The 18,332-nt window shown below is 41.6% G+C and overlaps 1 protein-coding gene across 2 annotated transcripts in view; it reads right to left on the reverse strand.

Moving 5' to 3' along the window:
- Window positions 1–18,332, reverse strand: part of tenm1 (teneurin transmembrane protein 1) — a 168,695-nt gene that overhangs the window by 72,581 nt on the left and 77,782 nt on the right. For both annotated transcript variants that reach the window (XM_061048927.1, XM_061048928.1), the window contains exons 7-10: window positions 11,282–11,484; window positions 8,871–9,078; window positions 3,670–3,771; window positions 1,786–1,980 (exon numbers count right to left, since the gene is read on the reverse strand). In XM_061048927.1, coding sequence (XP_060904910.1) covers window positions 1,786–1,980; window positions 3,670–3,771; window positions 8,871–9,078; window positions 11,282–11,484 — 708 coding nt within the window. The remainder of the gene's footprint in view (window positions 1–1,785; window positions 1,981–3,669; window positions 3,772–8,870; window positions 9,079–11,281; window positions 11,485–18,332) is intronic.

Here is an 18,332-nt window from a genome sequence, read left to right on the forward strand (position 1 = left end):
GAAATGGCTTGGTCTGTGTGTGTGTGTGTGTGTGTGTGTGTGTGTGTGTGTGTGTGTGTGTGTGTGTGTGTGTGTGTGTGTGTGTGTGCGGGAGGGAGGGAGGGAGGGGGGGTGGGGTGGGGGGGGTGTCATGGTTGCCTCTGCTATGCCGTGTTATTGTGTGTAATTACAGCTCTGAGTCCAAGCCAAAGCTCAGCACTGTTCAGCTCAGCTCCACCCCTCAAGGTCAAACACCTGATTCACTCTCTCCAGTCTGAGATACTGAAGGCAACAGCAGGGCAGGTGTCCGGACAGCTGTGCAGTTATATTACGATCAACTGTGAGATCCTAATTGTTGAAAATATGATGGCTTTGTTTTGGCTAATTTATTAGGTGGTTTTACAATAGATGCGTTCAGGTGGAGGATACGGTCAAGGCCCAATGCCGATTCCTGCACAAGAGCATGCAGCCTCAGTTACCTGAGCAACCTGAATCACTCATCTTTTGTCAAATCATCCCGTGGTCATTGTAGTCTGTCTCTGCCTTTGGCTACATATATGTATATATGTATATATACAGTAAATATAAAAATATTGAATATTAGAAAATGTGCAGTAAATATTCACAAAGTTGTTCTTTTAAGAACAGGTTCAGTTGTTTTGGACACTCCATAATGTGGCATGTGTAGGAAAAGAGATTCATATATATTTTGTGTGTGTGCTTTTGTTGCCTGGAAACACTCAGCTTTTTAACACTATAGAAAAATCTTTAGGTTAATAGAAAAAAGAGCTTTCCTCTCATAGTGATAAGCTTATAAGAGCCATGTTGATAGAACATTTAACTTCTTAGTTTAATTAATTGTTTAAAGAAAAATAAGGTTATTGAAGTGATTCCTTTAATTTGACTTTTTTGCCTCCTTTGAGGGTAAAAATGTTTTAAACACGTATTTCCATTGGACTGTGGTCATGATTGAACAGACAACAATCTCTCCTGACGCTGCAGGAAAAAGGCTGCATTAGATCTGTAATCATTTTATTATTTTGGCACAAGTTGTAAGGACTGTTTTTAAATCATTTCCTGTTGAAGACATCCTTCTTGCCAGACTTTTAGTTCCTTTCGTGACAAAAGAAAGTTCCACTGATTTTGACTGATCTGGTTTTTAGATTTTTGGGGACAAAGTTAAAACAGAGAAGGACATTTAATGTAGAAAACTTTATAGCAGCTTTTGTATCACTACTTCAAGTTTAATGGTAAATTAAATCATAAAGTTAAACTATTAGATATTTTCCACAAGAAGAAGAAAATTAAAGAAAAAACACCAACATATTTTAAGTTAATTGTCTCTTATTAATCAATACCTGAAAAATGAAATGTTTATTTTTTTTTCTGTTTTGGTCTCCACTAATCCCTTAGAAAATGATGCTTGTCCTTAGCTGATAGATGTTCCACTAAGTTCTCAAACTAGTCACTAACTGCCTGTCGTCTGCCTGCTCCTCGGAGCTGGATAGTCTGTAAAAGTCTATCTGCTGCAGCTGGAATCAGGGTGTATGCGGGCACAGTTTCTGCCTAGAGAAGCCATGCAAGTTTCCAGTTTTTAAGTTTTTTATTCACCAGATGACAGATGGTATCCCATGCTGTTCATGTTTGTTTTTTGTAATCATACATTTGTGATTGGAGATTTTGGGTTATGCAAATTAAAACAGACTTGACTGATTTAACTTGGTTCTATTAAAACACTTCCAGGATCTGCAAGAGAAGCCGGTTTTGTTACGCAGACGTTCCTTTATCGAGTGTGTCGGTACATACCTTGTTCACAGTTAACCCCCTTGTAGGCTGGACTACATATGCAAATTCCCTGGATGCAGGAGCCGTGGTTGGAGCAGGTAGGGTCGATGCACTGACCTTCCTCCACATTACACTCTGCCCCTTTCCACCCTGCAAGGCACACACACCGTCCTTTCTCGTACACGCCGTTACCGCTGCACAAAACGGGGCACGAATCTGCAAAAGGACAAACAAAGATTACATCCACATATTCAGTAGAACACACAGACACACACACACACACACACAGTGCTGCGGTATATTAGCTGGGAGACCGCAGTAACCTACCGTGAGTGGAGCTACGCTCTCTTATCTCAGCTAGTGCGCGGATTCAGCAAATCCTTAAGCAGCCCCAGTCTCCTTCTCTTTCTTTCTCTCAGACACACACACGCACACATGCGCACAAATACACACACACTCAAGTTTATCCCTCACGCTGTTTCAATTTACTCAAGCACCACCTGAGCCTGGCTACCACGGCAACCCAGGAATTGTAGAAAATCCCCCCAACGTCACCTCACTTGCTCAGAACAGGCCGTGAAAACAATTGTGAAAACTGAAGATTAGGAAATGGAGCATTAGGGGTTTATAGAATGCGAGTGGAGAGCAGACCTATCTCCATGCAGAGATGGAGAGCTGTGTGGCTAATGTAATGACAGCCAGGTAGAATAAAATCAGCGAGTGTCTGATGATGCACTGACAGTTACACCCCACCACCTCCCATCCTCCTTTGCAGCCAGAGAAGGCTTCAAGGCTCCAAATGTCACAAGGATTAACACGATGGTTCGGCTTCTTTCTGGGATCATTTTGCAATGAAGGCCCTGGGTCCATGTGCACAAGCATTGAGTTATGTGTTTGTTTGATCCTTCCTTTAATTGAACACTATGTACTCCACAGTAATAATCTAGCCAAAATGTGTTGTCTAGCTTTTCAGACAGAGAATATTGTAACACGGGCAAATGAGCAAAGATGAGGGGAAAGGATGAATAAATGATGAGCGTAAATAAATCATAGGGTGTGATATCAGATCAGCTGTTTCAACACAATGAGACAGATACAACTACAGAAATGTTATAAAACAAAGGAACAAAGCAAGAGAGCGAAATTAAACAGAGGAAATTAACTGGGGGGAAAAAGATGGAGACATGGACGAGCCTGATGTAGCTTTGTCCTAGTCTGACTCTGTATCATAAAACTATTGCTGATCAAAAAAGATTCTATGCGCTACACTGTTTTGCAGACAGACCTGTTCTTTCATGAGTAAAAATCATATACAGACAATGCTGCTCATTTTATTAAAGTAAGATCCAGAACTTTGGTCACCACAGACAAATGAAGTCATAAAAAAATAACTTTTCCCTCCAAGCTTGCATGATAAATTCAGTATTATGTGTATTTGATCCTCTCAAGTTATGACATCTTCTCTCATCTACTGTTCTTGAAGGGTTTTCTTTCATGCACTTCTTAATTTTGGTTACTCCCACTCTATGCCCTTAAAGGGGATTTTGAAGTTGCTGTCAATATAATTTTACACTTCCTGCAGATGTTTTAAACATCTGCACAGGTTATGTCCTTTCATCCACAAAGACTGTGTTAAATGTGAAAACACAGATGTGTGGGAGGCTTATAATTGCTTAACAGTGGATACAAAAAATGGACGCAAGAGGTAATAGTGGGTAAGGGGGGACATTTGAATTCCTGTTAAGGAAGAGGGAGAAGCGGGGCTGATTGTTTTTAGAGTGTTTCTGTCGGTGAACTGATTGGGTTGTAAAGAACATTGAGAGGCAAACTCGTTTTTTAATTTATTCTAATTGTATCTGTTACCAATAGTATTAACCATTAGTAGCCTTATCAGATATCTCTTACCTTTGGCACAGTCAGGACCCAAGAATCCAGCAAAGCAGTGGCAGTGTCCAGCCACACACTCTCCATTTCCATTACAGTCCGTGGAGCACCCATCCATTGAGTCTGAAGCGACAAAAGCATACACATTCAAGAATCAGACATAAAGGGCAGAGAGAGAGAGAGAGAGAGAGAGAGAGAGAGAGAGAGAGAGAGAAAACTTGAAGATATTCCACATGTAGCTCCATACGCTGGCATAGCTCTGGGTTATTGAATGAGAGATCTGATAAGCAATGGATGGCTCCCCAGACTCAGGGGCTATATTAGATTAGTCTGATCCAGCTGCTATCACTCTCTGGGGAATGGCCAAGCACTCACTTACACTCAGTAGCACTAAGCACATTATACTGCATTACAGGTTGGAAAACACACTGCACGCAAATTTACAAACATCAAGGCTTAATCAACAAACTGTTTACAAGGGCGCAGTTTGGAACGGGATTGAACAACATAAAATGTGACATTGTGAGTGCGCGCGGAAGTGGAGACCGGCTGAAACGGCGTTGCTAACACAGCTGCACTCTCACTGTGGTGAAGAGCAATGTGATGCGTGTTCCTACCACGGCTTTGTCTGATCCGGATGAGTGTTTCATCACATCCTTTCTGTAGGCTATAGGGTTTCGTCATACTCCTCCATTGGACTTCAATTAGCTGCCTTCCTTTCACCATTCTCCTTCTCTCCCATTGATATGTCCATCATGTCACTACTCATTCGCTGAGTACAGGCAGCATGGCAAAGACAGATAGAGAGGAGGAGCACTTCTCTGCTTTTTGAGCCCTATATACTGCGCTCTGTCAGCTCTACACGAGATGGAAGATTCTGGAGGAAAAGGTACCGAGAGGCTGGCAGAGGATTTGAACTGTGCGGTTTTGCAGTCTGGTGCCAGCAGAGCTCTTTCTACACTAGATAGAGTAATTAAAATGAGTGTCAGGAGTGTCATCCTTTATTTGACCCTGTGCCGTCCTGCTCCCTCCTTTTTAAACGTGGGACCGGCTCCAGAGTCAAACCACCGCAGTCCCCTGGCTCGCTCTGTTCAGGGAGCATGGCTTGACAAATCCTTCAGTGGCATGGCTTGCTCACACACGCAATTACAAACACATCCTCGCAAAGTTATTATGTGCCACCCGCCTTGAGGCGTGTGTGACACATGCTAATGAGACGGGCCCCGCCAGTAGCCGACAGCACGGCGTTATCCTCCACAGTGGCGCATCACTACAGAAAAACCAAAGTCATTTTCACCTCCATCACCTGTCATTGTCACTCTGATGGAGAGAAGGAGTGGCAATCATCTTTTCTCCCACACAGTCAGGAGGACTCTCAAACCTTTTTTCCATATCCGTCTCTTTCGCTTTTGTAAAAAAAAAAAAAAAAAAAGCATCACATGCACAAATTCCAATATTGTATCTGGCACCTGACACATGCACTGAACAAAACCTCATCTGCAAGGTCACGTGGTTCTTTTTAAACCACAGGAGAGGAGAGATCCGTCAGATTGCTCACGAGGCTGTAAGGTGCAGCGCTGTCACAGTGATATAAGCTTCGTATCTCTCGGGTCAATGTCTCAACCATAAAAATCTCAAGGCAATTAACAGGTAATGTATGGTGAGCCATGTCTTTATTTGTCATGGTTTACAGTGTGTGTGTGTGTGTGTGTGTGTGTGTGTGTGTGTGTGTGTGTGTGTGTCTTCCTCTTTCCACTGACTAAACCCTTTCCAGTTAGAAATCACTCATGCCATTAGTTATTGCAGTTAAATGCTATTATAAAATAGGTCCTTACAGCCAAGTGATATGATTGGTCAAATAAGCATTCCAATTGTACTTTATGAGCCCGTAAAGTTCCAGCCATGCTTTATGACCCTCGAGCGTTATGAATTTTAAAAAAATTAAATGGCTGCTGAGCAAACTAGAAGTATCCAGCCGCTACAGCAGCTTACCACCTTGTCTTTAATTTTTCACCGATTTTGATAAAGTTCCAGCTCTCTACACAAAACTTTCTCTCGTTCTCTTTCGGTCATTTTGTTTAAGATAAAATATTGGAGAGAACGTGCGATGGAAGCTGAAGTATAGCAATTAAGCATAATTAATAGCACTGCAGGAGGCGACACCTAGCCTGGGTACGAGCTGAGGAGAATTAAAAGAAGGCTGGAGTGGAGGTAGGGAAAATGGAGAAATCATTAAGCTGGAGCTTTTTATGGGTCACATGTAAATGTCGATAACAGCGGAGGAGAAAAAAAAGATTTCCTCTGCATCCACAGATACTTTTTTTATTGCTGTCACACGATTACAATTTTAAACCGCTATTAATTAGCAAATGTCGATAGTTAATCCCGATTAATCACCTTTATTATCACATGTTTTAAATTACATTATTTCGCTTTTAAGACTAAAAATTGTCAGGCTTTTATTTTGAATTTTTTACAGTCTTAAGATGTAAGAGAGTACTTTACTCACTGTTTGAATTCAACGCTGCTTCTATTTTGAAATAAAGTTAGAATTTCTGGTAGGAAAAAGGAACTTGTTACAGATCAAACACTAAATTAAAACAGCTCAAAGGAACGGTAAAAATGAAATGTTTGATGTCATAAGGTGGATATTAAGTTACCAATTAAAAACAGTGGAGAGAGAGCTGTTCCTCCTCCCCAGAGTCGAAAGCATCTCCAATATTGATCCTAGTTTGAGCACGTTTCTGATCGTGGAGCTTATTAGAAACATGCAGAGGCTTTTTAAGTCGGTTAGAATCACTTCTATCTGAATCACTTTGCTTGCCTGCTTTTCTCACTGCAACACCTGTTGGTTTGCCGTTTGCCTGTCAAACTGAGGGGCGTCCAAAACGGCTGTGTGGGGGTGCCTTAAAACCGCCTACCCTTTCTGGTCCAAACAAATCCAGAGCATTCAGGAGCAGAATCTAAAGTTAGAAGGAGGACATACTGGCTGCTGCATTGTTGTCAGAGAAGCCAGCACTTCAACATAACATGTTTCCTTAATGTCTGATCATATAGTAAGATCAATTATTTTATGATTTCATTCAGTAGATATCTTACATAATGGTCCTTTAATGCTGACAGCCCTCGTGTTTTCAGTTAAAGAATTCAGAAGTCTGAAAACTGGATTTCAATCTATATTTTAAAATAAGCAGATAATGTTTACATCACTTAATATTTATTTTCAACATTTGCATCTGGACCATTAGTAGTTAAAACCACTGAGACATGTAAATAGATTGTCTACACATCTCAGCACATATTACAGTGTTTTATATCAGGAATGTGCAGAAGAGTGTCGGTCATGCTCAGGAGCTCAGAGTGAAGATGAAACCGTTTCTGTGTGCTTCTTGTTTTTGTTTGTGTGTGTGTGTGAGAGAGTGAAATGTTCAGTGAAGGGATGACAGAGCAACATAATGTCTTGTGACTTATACAGGTCAGGTTTCAGCTGACCAAACACACGTGGCTTTGATTTTTCTGCCAAGACTTACTTCTTTGTTCTTTTTTTACCTTTACTATAAAGAGGATTGCCGTGATAGCCTGTGACGTTTCTCTCTTTCTCATGCAACCACAAACCTAATAACACAACACAATATTGAATTCCACCACCATCGTACACAGAGTGCTTCCCTTGTTATGGTGAAAACAAGCATTTCTATACAGTTGATTTCCCGTGTTTTAACATTTTTTATGCTCTTGAATATTCCTTTGTTCTACTAATACATTTTATTGATTTTATTTTAGTCCATTTCTTTCATGGCAGTCTTTAGCTCTCCCTTTACTCTCTTTTTTTCCTGGCTGTATCCAGTTACTACTTGCTACAGGAAAACTCAATTTCCCGTCAGAGATCATCTCATTTCCCCCTTGTCTCCTTACAAAGCTCCACTCTCGGCTACAGCATACTATGTCTCTTTATTAGGATTCTATACTGTCCTCCTTTGAAACACTGCATCCTGCTCCTAATCCTTGTTAGCGGTGCAAATGGCCATCAAAATCACCCTAACCCTTTGACTTCAGTGTATATTGTTTGACCCCTTTAAGGCTAAATCAGTTGATGAATAGTTTAGAGAACCTCATTGGACTAGCAGCTGCTATTCTGAGCCTATCTGGTGGATCCATATTTGTCTGATTAATGAAAAGGAACAGAAAAGTTTGTCTTTGTAACCGCTGCCGTTTCCTGTTTAGCACATGACACATGAGCTCAAAATAGGTTTGGTATGTTCCAGACTCTCACAGACAGCACGCGACTCAACAATGTTTGACAGCTCTCAAAAAAAAAAATCTGTGTTTAGCTGTCGCATGCTGTCAGTCATTACATAAAGGCGTGTGTCAATATGAGGATCAAAGATGTTTTCACAGCAATGTTTTTACACGACCGAGCTGTGTAATGATTGGCTCTCCACGGTGTCTTTGTAGAGGTTGTTGATACATATTTAGCATTTAAGGACTGCAAAAAGTTCGGTTGCAGTTTTGCTGATCCTCCACTGAATAACATATAAACTAAATAATGCATGGCCACTTACAAGTCAGCAGGACGAAAATCCCAACAGAGTGTGCTTCATGGAGTGCTTCTCATTATCTGTTTATCAGATTGCACGCTCTGTAATTGCTGCATCACCTATGAGTTTCATACAAATTACCATGAGGGTACTGCAAGACTACATTCCCCTACATTTCTTTTTTTTTGTTATTTCAACACTGTATTCTCATAAGGAGTGCTGGACAAAGTGGGAGTGAAGAAACTGCCCTGGTAATTATCCACTTGTCTATATTCGGCCACATACTCCTGCATTATTCACATCCTTCAATTTACACTGCCATCCGTGTGTGTCATAGCAATGAGCTGCAGTTAGCAAGCCCTGTCATTACTACAGGAGCTGTCCTCCTCTTTCCAATGGCTGTCACTTGCCATGCCAAGCTCACTCCTATAAGAGGAAAAGTTCCCTTCAAATGTCAATGAGTTTCAAACTGCACTTGGCTATGTCCTTATATTCTTTGTACATCAACAGATGAAGGAGGGAAGGACAAGAGAGTGACGTGACCCTGAGTTACCAACAGTGACAGTCATAAAACAATTTGATAAACTGTCAAAGAAGAACAAATGATCATCCTAACACCACATGTACATGGAAGAGAGTGAAAAAAGCTACCAGTGTCATTGAATCTGTAATACGTCCTCTTACCTATAGGGGTGCTGTGGAGCAACACTTGCTCCAGGTTACGTCCATCATTGTACAGAGCGAGGTGCCAGGTGCCGGGGTCCATGTACTCTATGAAGCCTGTTTCTTGGAGGCCACTCAGCAGCAGGCCTTTGGGAGCTTTGGCAGTTGAGACAGGATCAGTCAAGGACCTTGGCAGCGCCTTTCCGTCCAGCAATTTCACAAAGTCAAACTGAACAGGATCAGAAGACAAAAAGTATTATTCAACTGAATTGAGCAGGCCAGGAATTCAAAAAACCTGCATAAATGAAACAGAAATTTGCAAACCAAACCCTATGCAGTGGTGTGTGACTGTTGTTGGGTTTCTGAAACTGCAAATTGAACGCTATCTGAAACGTCCTACATACAATAAGCCAGGCAGCAGCATTAAATGTGGATACGAGATGCAAATTGTGAAACATGAATCCAGAAAACAAGAGGGCAATTGATCAGTGGCAGCTCAGTCCTCCACCAGATATGTTTTGCAGAATTTGAACAACAAGTTAATACACAACTTTAGCATCGGTGGACTTTCCCACCTAGATCTTCAAATGAAACAGTCTATAATGAATTTTGTATACACCTTTTTGTGCTTCATTCTCACCCTCTTTAACTTTCCCCACCACCCTCATCTCCCTCTCCCTCCCTCTCCATACCAAAACCTCCTTGAACTAGCAAGCACTCGTCTTCTTCCCCCTGAGGGCTGTGTGTCACAGTAGTGTCAAAAACAGCTAATTAGACCTCTTCATGCAGGCGGGAGCAGGGGCTCACTGATGTTAAAAAGCAGATGACTCAGTGTGTGTTGTATTTAAGTCCATATGTGCTTCTTGCAGGGAACAATCTTGTTCTACACTGTGTAGAGCGTGTGTGTGCGTGTATGTGTTTGTGTGTGTGTGTGTGTGTGTGTGTGTTACTTCTTGAAATGTCAGAGACATTTAATTCAAGCCATACTAATTAAATCAGAAATCAACGTGTTCTTGTGAAAATTATGTTTACACAATTGGTAACTCATTTATGTGAAGCTGTCCGTCTTCATAGGAGGAAAAAAACTTGGCCGACAGATAACAAACATTTTTAATATAGTATAATTGGGAAGTATGAAGCCTGTTTTTAAATATCTCTTTCATACAGCTGAACTCAATTTTCAGTTGTCATTCACATGTTTTTCTGTTCTTTTTTGGCAGAACAAGTGTATATTTGTGATTTGTTCATGGTGAATAAATATTATCTGTTGGACTGGTAGGCAGCAATTCCTGCTTTGCTGAAGTTAGTATTTTTTAATTACTGTTGTTTCATGTTTGAAAAGTCGTCAGCCAAAAAAGTATTTGGTTAATTGACACCTGTGTTGTGTGATTGACTAAACTGATGTGTGATCACATAAAAGGTGAGCAGTGACAATATTATAGTATTGTAGTAATATTATACAATATATATAGGTCACATATTGTGCAAAATACACTTCACCATGTTGTTATAACACTCATATGTGTCTCTAGTCCTTCTGCAAACTCCTTAATTATGAGAAAAGTCTGTCCTCTCCATCTTTTGCCTGCTCCACTTTTCTGAAAATGTAATGTTCCCTTCATGACATCACAAAGGGCAGTAACCCCTCCCCCAGGTGGGTGACACTCCCAAAGCTAGGTGTTTGATCTGCCCCTCTGAGTCTGCTTTCTCACAGTAAACATAAGGGCATGGTGCAAGAAAGCCTGAGACACATCCCTCTCCAGAGAGGGGGCGTGGTCAGACACAGCTCATTTGTATTTAAAGGTACAGACACAGAAACAGCCTGTTCTTAGCAGGGCTGAAATAGAGGGGTTTATAGACATGATCAAATACAGGATCAGAGTGGATTTCGAACAAGAAACTTCACAGACATGTTTTAGGGAGCTCTGAGACTTATTTAAACAGGTTGAAAAGGAGGATAATATGTGACCTTTAAGGAACTTCCAGCCTAAATGAAGCCAGTCAGAACCACTGAATGTCATGGTTGTCGTTTTTATTGTTGCTCTGTCTCTATCCTTCTCTTTCTTTCTGCATCTCGCTCTGTCACACTTTCCAAGCCTAACAAAGTTTCAGCAGATGACTGTTCATCATGAGTCTGGTTCTGCTCGAGGTTTCTGCCTCTTTAAGGACGTTGATTGATGACAGGTAAAGCATTTACTTTCTGACGTACATACTTAAGTACACTTAAATGGTGATTTAGGATCCTGTTTCTCTTTGGGTTTGTTTCTGTGGTCTTTCATGGCCACCACTGGCAATCTTCAAAATAAAGTTAACACAGTGTTTAAAATTAGCTAAATGTTGTAGCCAACACGGAGAGTGAAAGGTGCATTAGTGTGGTGGTGGTGGTACCATTCCCTTTGGTTAAAAAGCCCAACATCAGGGGCCTTCTTTACCTGAGTGTGTGTGGGCGGTATATTCCTGCGTCCGTAGACCCCCAGCAGTGCATTGTGCGAAAGAGACAGGTTGAACTTGATATAGGTCGGATGGTGCACAGTCATATGAAACCTCCAAAAGAGTCCCGGTGGGATTGCCTGGCTCTGCTGGGTTCCAATGTCGACCTCGCCACGGTCGATCGCTCGGCCTCGCACCCATTTCTCTGCAGATAAAAACCACACACAGTCAATATGAAGCTGCAGATTTGTTGAGGTAGACAGGCGGTTCTATTCAGTATCAGAGGGAGCAATTAATAACAACCCGTATGTTGTCAAACATCAGCATGATCAGTGGCTGTACTAATGAAGAGAGACTGAATAAGCGTCAGGAATGACTGAGCACAGGTGAAAATCCTGCTTTTCAAGAGACCTTGCCGAGGCAATCCTTTGGATAGGCTCTGCATAAAGATGAACTGCTTCAAAAAGAAACTGTTTTGTCTGAGAGCCGTCTACTGGGGCTTTGTCGTGTGCTATATTAGCATCTTTTAACAAGAAAGAAAGAGTGTGTGTTAGCATGTGTGTGAAAAGGAAAGAGACAGAGAGGTGGATGAGAGAAAGTGAGGGGGGCACACATGCACCTCTGCATTCACAAACAGCGTCGCAGCACAAAGATAGTGTCTTGAGTGAGAGCATGTTTTGTGCCTGAAGAGAATAGGTCTTTCCAACAGTCCCCTGGCCATCAGCTCCTCTCCTCTCCATAAGCCTTTATCAACCACCAGACCCTAGTCTTTTGTGTGGCGGAGCGGGCGAGGCTCTTCAGCCCTCTTTGTGCGGCCTTTATGGAGAGATATATCTCTGTTCCGAAACTAAGATGGAGGAAATACGGTGACAGAGGGGAGCCGGCCAATCGTTAAGGCCACAAAGGCAGAAGAGCAGTTAGGGGCAGATTCATGGATGAGGATGCTCACTCTCAATCTATAATGCCTGCAGCTTTACCACTCCATTATGGCGACACCATGCACACCCACAGGCCAGCCAGCATACATCATGTACCGTCACACAGATAGGGAGGTAGGAAGTGGAAACCCCCCGTTTCTACTCTTTTGGCTCCTTTTTAGCCTCCTTTGCTGCACGGCTCTTAGTTGGCAATGCTCAGTCGTTTGCTGGTTTCACCAATTTGGTCCGAACAAAGGTCTCAAAAACTATTTCATGAAATACAATGATATTGTGTCCTTTTATTGTGCCTGGAGCGAGTATCCTTAATACTTTGGTGATCTATCTGACTTTTCATCAAGCATTACATTGAAGTTGACATTTCTGCTTTTGAGAGAAATATCTGAAATGTCTCGAGTTGTCATGAAATCCGCTCCACAGTGTGTCCCCTGCAGGATTTATTGTAATCATTAGGAGTTTTAATCTAGCTAAAAAAAAATAGGCCCAAATTAAAATTGTAATCATACCAAAAATTATTTGGTTGCATGACCAAGTAACTGCACAAATGATGACTTGGAAAAACTGCAAGTTACACAAGTTATTTACTTAACAGTTTTTAAATAGCAGCTGAAATGACTACAACTGTTAAAACCTTTACAGAACCATCAAGTGAAGCCAGTCCTGCTCTTACGTAAAATGTTATTCTCATCATGCCTAGATGACACATTCAAAGTCACCATAAAATGAAAAACTGTTTTCACTGTTTTAATCCAGCGTTCCTGTATTAATTGTTAATTTATCTGCCATTATCAAATATATTTCAAAAAAGCATTATCTGAGTATTTTTACAACAAAATAATTCATAGTATTTTTCTAAGATGTATTAAATGGCTAATGACTCATCCTGCACTGCTTTACCTAATTATCCACCAATTTAAAAGCTTTATGGAAGCTAACAATCCAATCAAATACATCCAAACATTATGTCCCGCCTTCTATCTTTTGATTGGTTCCTGCACAACACGGCAGTGTTCTATTCTGGTTCATGGAGACTTTAAGATCTTTCAAGATAAATATTTAAAGTGATGCTTAAAAGCTTTACAAAGAAAGTGAACCTGGTGAACATCCTATCTGTCAAAAAAAATGCAAATTAGAATTGCCAGTGCAGCATGCTAGTTGTGAATGTTTGTGATTAGCTAAAAGCTCAATACGGCCTCACAGAGGTGCTAGCACTCCTGTGTTCTCGTGGTCTCTTTTCTTTGTCACCAAAATTCAGACTTTTCAGACCTGCTCTCACAAAATGTCAAATATCATGCTAATAAATGCCAAGCATTGACTTTGTCTTTTTATCTTGCATCGCCTTCATCTTCTTCTTCTTCTACGGACAAAGGGAGTGAACAGAATAAATTGAGTAATTGGTTAATTGATTGAACTTGACTCAGCTGTGACAAGCGAGCTTGATAGAGGACGAGGAAGAATCACAAAGGGAAAGAAACATGAGAGGAGGATGAACACAGAAAGAGAGTTCAAAAAGGTTTGTAATGAAAGAGAAAAAAGAGGCAGGCGTCTCTATGAGGCACAAATTGTCCCTGCACTAAAATCTCTCCCAAACAGTAAAAGCAGCTTGGCAGAGCTAAGGTATGCATTCATGCATTCCTGCTGAATCTACCTCAGCAGTCTATTCCGTTTAATGCTAATCCTCGCTCCTGTGCCTTGCCACCAAAAAAATAAAGGCCAGCAGAGGGATGGATGTCCTGAGGAATACAGCCTTTTATTAAAAAAACAGATGAATAGGACATGAATAGGGCATGGCAGTTGGCAGAACAGTGGTAGGCAGACAGGCGCGCAGGCGAGCCGGCCGACTGGCAGGCTTGCGGGCAGATGAGCAGGTCCTTCTGATGCTAATTACTGTATAGAGCCTCTCCAAGTCTGATGTAATACCAGGACAGAAAGGAGCCGTCAGGTCAGTGGTGAGGCTAGGTGGTAGAGTGTGAGAGAAAGGGGGGGGCTGGGAAGTTGTAGAAAGGAGAAAGATAAAGAGGAGGTGTGAGAGAAGAGAGGAGTGGGGCATGCCCAAAGAAGAGGTGGCCGTGTCGAGTTACAGCTACTGACGCAAGAAAGAAGAAAACCCTCTTTGCATCTCTCTCTCTCTTTTCTGTCTCAGCGCCAGAGTAATACTGCAGCTTCTGTACAAAAAGAAGAGAGGATCGAGGCATTTTGGAAGTCCCTGAGAAACCAGAGAGATCTCACGGTGACTGGGGCTCCTCCAGGCCTCCCCAGCTGCTGAGATTACTGTTGTCAATCACTGTGCTCCACCAGCACCAAAGCCCCCACGAATCTCAGCACAAAAGCTGAGAGCAATCTTTGAAAATATCTTTCAAAACAGAAAATCTCTGTTTATTCCTATTTGGCAGGCAAGAGGACAAGCTTAAACAAGCCAACATGTGAAGAGGGAGGTAGAATTTCTTCACGCCTCGCTATCTTGCGGCGTTAATAAGCAAAAAGCAGCTTGAAATTCATACTTGCTCGCGTTGTTTAATAAGAATATAAATAAATGGCATCGCATAACTCTCCTTGTGTGCTTTTCATCATCGGTTGGAGGAAAAAGTATGTTGTAAGCGAAAAGAGTATTAAGGTTTGACTTCAAAATGTTGAGCTTGTTTAAAGGGCCGATGAAAGTGTTGCATGGCTCCTTCATGTCTGCCATCAAGCGCAAACGTGCCCTTGATTGAAATGATAACGGGTTTGTGGGCAGAGCCGCTTAGAACAAACATACTGAACAGTATAATAATGATGCTGCTGTCGCCAATTATTATAGCAGTGCAGCATGATGTGCACATAACCCTGCTAATTCCCCCCTTGACACAGCTCACCCGCAGTCTGCTAACACATGAACACACTGCAATATTTTCTCCTAAATTAGCCATTGTGAAGCTGCTCTGCAACAGGGCGTCTGGTATGGGGTACTTTCGGATCTGAACTTTCAACTCCACCCACATCTAATGACTAGCTGACATCGCCACACTGTCACCTCCATTCCTTCTTTAAACTGTGAGTTTCTCTAAGTGTGACTCCGTCAGTCCATTTGTCTGTTAGTCGTGTGTCTATGAGTGTGTGTGTGTGTGTGTGTGTGCACCAGGCCGACGAAAGACATGAGCCACATTAGGACTTGGGACACAAGGTCTAATTAATTTCTCTAGCCTGCGGGATATTCAGGTAAAACAATTACACCTGTAATCTATTTTCAAAGGAACTAAACTATCTTTGCAATTAATGTTATTATCCCTCAGATTCTAATGAAGCAGAGAACAGACTTAAAGTGCAGCCGGGGTCTTAGTGACAGGATATGTCTTCTGGGACCGGAACTGTCTGTGTATGTGCGAGAGTTAGTTGATATTAAGGTGTATAGGCCTGTGTGTGTGGGTCTCACACACTTTGCTGCAGACAACATTAATAGTGTTCCAAATGCGAGAGAGATTGAGTTTGCCGCAGGATGAATAAAAATATCACAATGGGCAAGGTCTCTATAATTACTTGGATTCAATTAAGGGCCTTTTGAGCAGTTGGCTTAATAAGCTTTCAGCCTCCTCTCTCCACTGTGCAGCCTAATGAGTGTCAGTCAGAGTCAGGAGAAGATAATGCTCTTGGCCTTAGGGCCTTCCATTACTCTGCCGTCCTCACCTTCTACCATCAGGCCTCGGGCTACGTCTGTGATGGACAAGTCTGCCTGTTCACAAACTCATTCCCTCTCTGACACCCTGAGAGCACTTACAATGTTACTAATGTAATATATGTTGTACAAACTGACACATGGAAAAAGCACTTCTGTATTTTTTTTTTATTGCTCTCGTCCAATCTTGTACTAATCTAGTCTGGGCAGAGGCCTGGAAGGAGCAAGCCAGAGTACACTAGACTCTCCTTCTACTCATCTTAATCAAGAGCTTTTTTAATCCTTTAAGAGCAGATACTTCTGATGAGGGCCCTGAAAATGTACTCGATCAGCTTGATACTGTGAGTAATTGATCACAAGTGAATGCACAGTTTTCTGCCACATTTGAACAACTATGGCCTGTGACACGTTTAAGATTTACCCCTAAGCTTTGCTCTGCTTACTAGACCTGCATGAATAGGGCTCACTTAGAAAATACGATCAATAAAATCCTATGAATGTTGCTTATCTCATATCCAGAAGACGTGCTGCTGCATTCTGCACCAGCTGCAAACGACGAAGGAGAGATGACTGGTCAATCAGAATCAGAAAAACAGAATCGTTTTAAATTGGCAAGTACATTTGCACATACAAGGAATTTGACTTGGTGTTTTGGTGCAAAACTGTTAACAAAAGAAATAAGGCAAAAACAGCAAGAACTTAAATGAAATAAAATATAAAAAGCAATTACTTATAATAGAGTATAAGAAATATAAAAACACAAAGTGTACAAAGGTGCACTATTCAAAGTCCAGTGAGCATTAATGTAACACATGAAATCAGTTTCAGCCTTCACATTACTGTAATGCTCTCTGACTGTGGGGCTGGATGAGAGTCTGTGTTATGTGGGGGGAGGGGGAGGGCAGGGGCATTATTGATGACACCCAAAACACCAACACACAAATAAAGAGAATTAAAATAATACAGAAGTTTGAAACGTGTGAATGACTCGTTCAGATTAATTTGGGTTTCTTGTCTTGTCTAGTAAAATTGTTGATTTATTACCAGAATGTTCATACTTGATTATAACCATTTTAACACTGGTACATTGATGCCTAAAAACGCTTTTTGTTTTGTCATGTTTGAGCTGATCTCAAATATTTTACTGTTAAAAATGAACGATCCATAAGAGCTATGTCCATCAGTTGAATCTCAGTCACCATTACAATTTCAAGCAGTAAAGTAAAAGATGAAAATAGTATGATATGGAAATACATACGCACATGTAGAAACTAAACTAGTTTTGACTACTTTGGGCCGTACTTTATTCCTTATGAAAAACAAACTTCTGGACTGTTTACCAAGATGATACAAATTGAATATGATTTTTTGGTTTATTTATTGCGTCTCATGTCAGAAGCTCAACACATCAATCTCCTACTAAAATGTCAAGTGTGGGTACTACAAAGCCCCCCTGCTCTTCATAAAATCTGGCATCTCCACTGTAAATAGAGACTGCGGCTTGAAATCATGTTTAATTTTTTCTGCGTACATATTTGACGGAGATGTTTTGAATGCAGCCCGAGTAACAGAAGTGTCTCTGCTGTTAGGCTTTTCTAAACTTGAGGCGCTCAAGCAGGGGGTTCACTAAATGATCTATACTTTCACTGTGTGTGTCTCTGTGTACGTGGAAGTGTGTGTTACATCCCCGAGACTGTATCCCAGCGTGAGAAAATCAATGAGACCAGTGTAACAGGGACCGGTCCATCAGCATTTGCACACATGCACACACCCATCCCTCCCACAGACACATCTCCTTTTCCCCCACAGACATGCATCAGCTGTGCACACACTTTCTTACTCTTCAGCACACATGCACACTGCTCAGCTTCACTCCCTCAACTCTCTCTGCACGCAGTCTGGAATATTGATGTGCTCTTTAAGAGCCCTCCTCTCTGTCTGTGTCACATTCCATCCATCTGCACACCATTTCCTACCACACCATCGGATCGAGTGAAAACAATTCAGCACTAACTCTCTGTTCATACACTGGTTTATACAATCACAGCATAAGCTCAGATGGCGTTCCACAAGCTCCACATTTCATCATCTTCGCATTATAATGAGGCATTACGCAGCTCTACTGTATGTCAGTTTGTATCATTTTATGTCATTAATATATCCGCCTTTCCACATTGAGTGACTTCAACGTACTTTCATTAAGGCAGGGAATCCACTGACAGAACATTTCTTCTCTGGGCACTTCTGCTTTCATCTGTATCATAGGAGTTTCAATGTGTGTGTGTGTGTGTGTGCTAGGTGTGTGTGTGTGTGTGTGTGTGTGTGTGTGTGTGTGTGTGTGTGTGTGTGCGGGCATGCTCGTATTCATGCATGTCAGCTAAAGTGGAAGAGAAAGAGAAATACGCACAGTTAGTGTATGCACTCTCTCTCTCTCTCTCTCTCTCTCTCTCTCTCTCGCATGCACACTAG

This window comes from Labrus mixtus, chromosome 10 (assembly GCF_963584025.1).
Source record: "Labrus mixtus chromosome 10, fLabMix1.1, whole genome shotgun sequence".
NCBI lineage: Eukaryota > Metazoa > Chordata > Actinopteri > Labriformes > Labridae > Labrus > Labrus mixtus.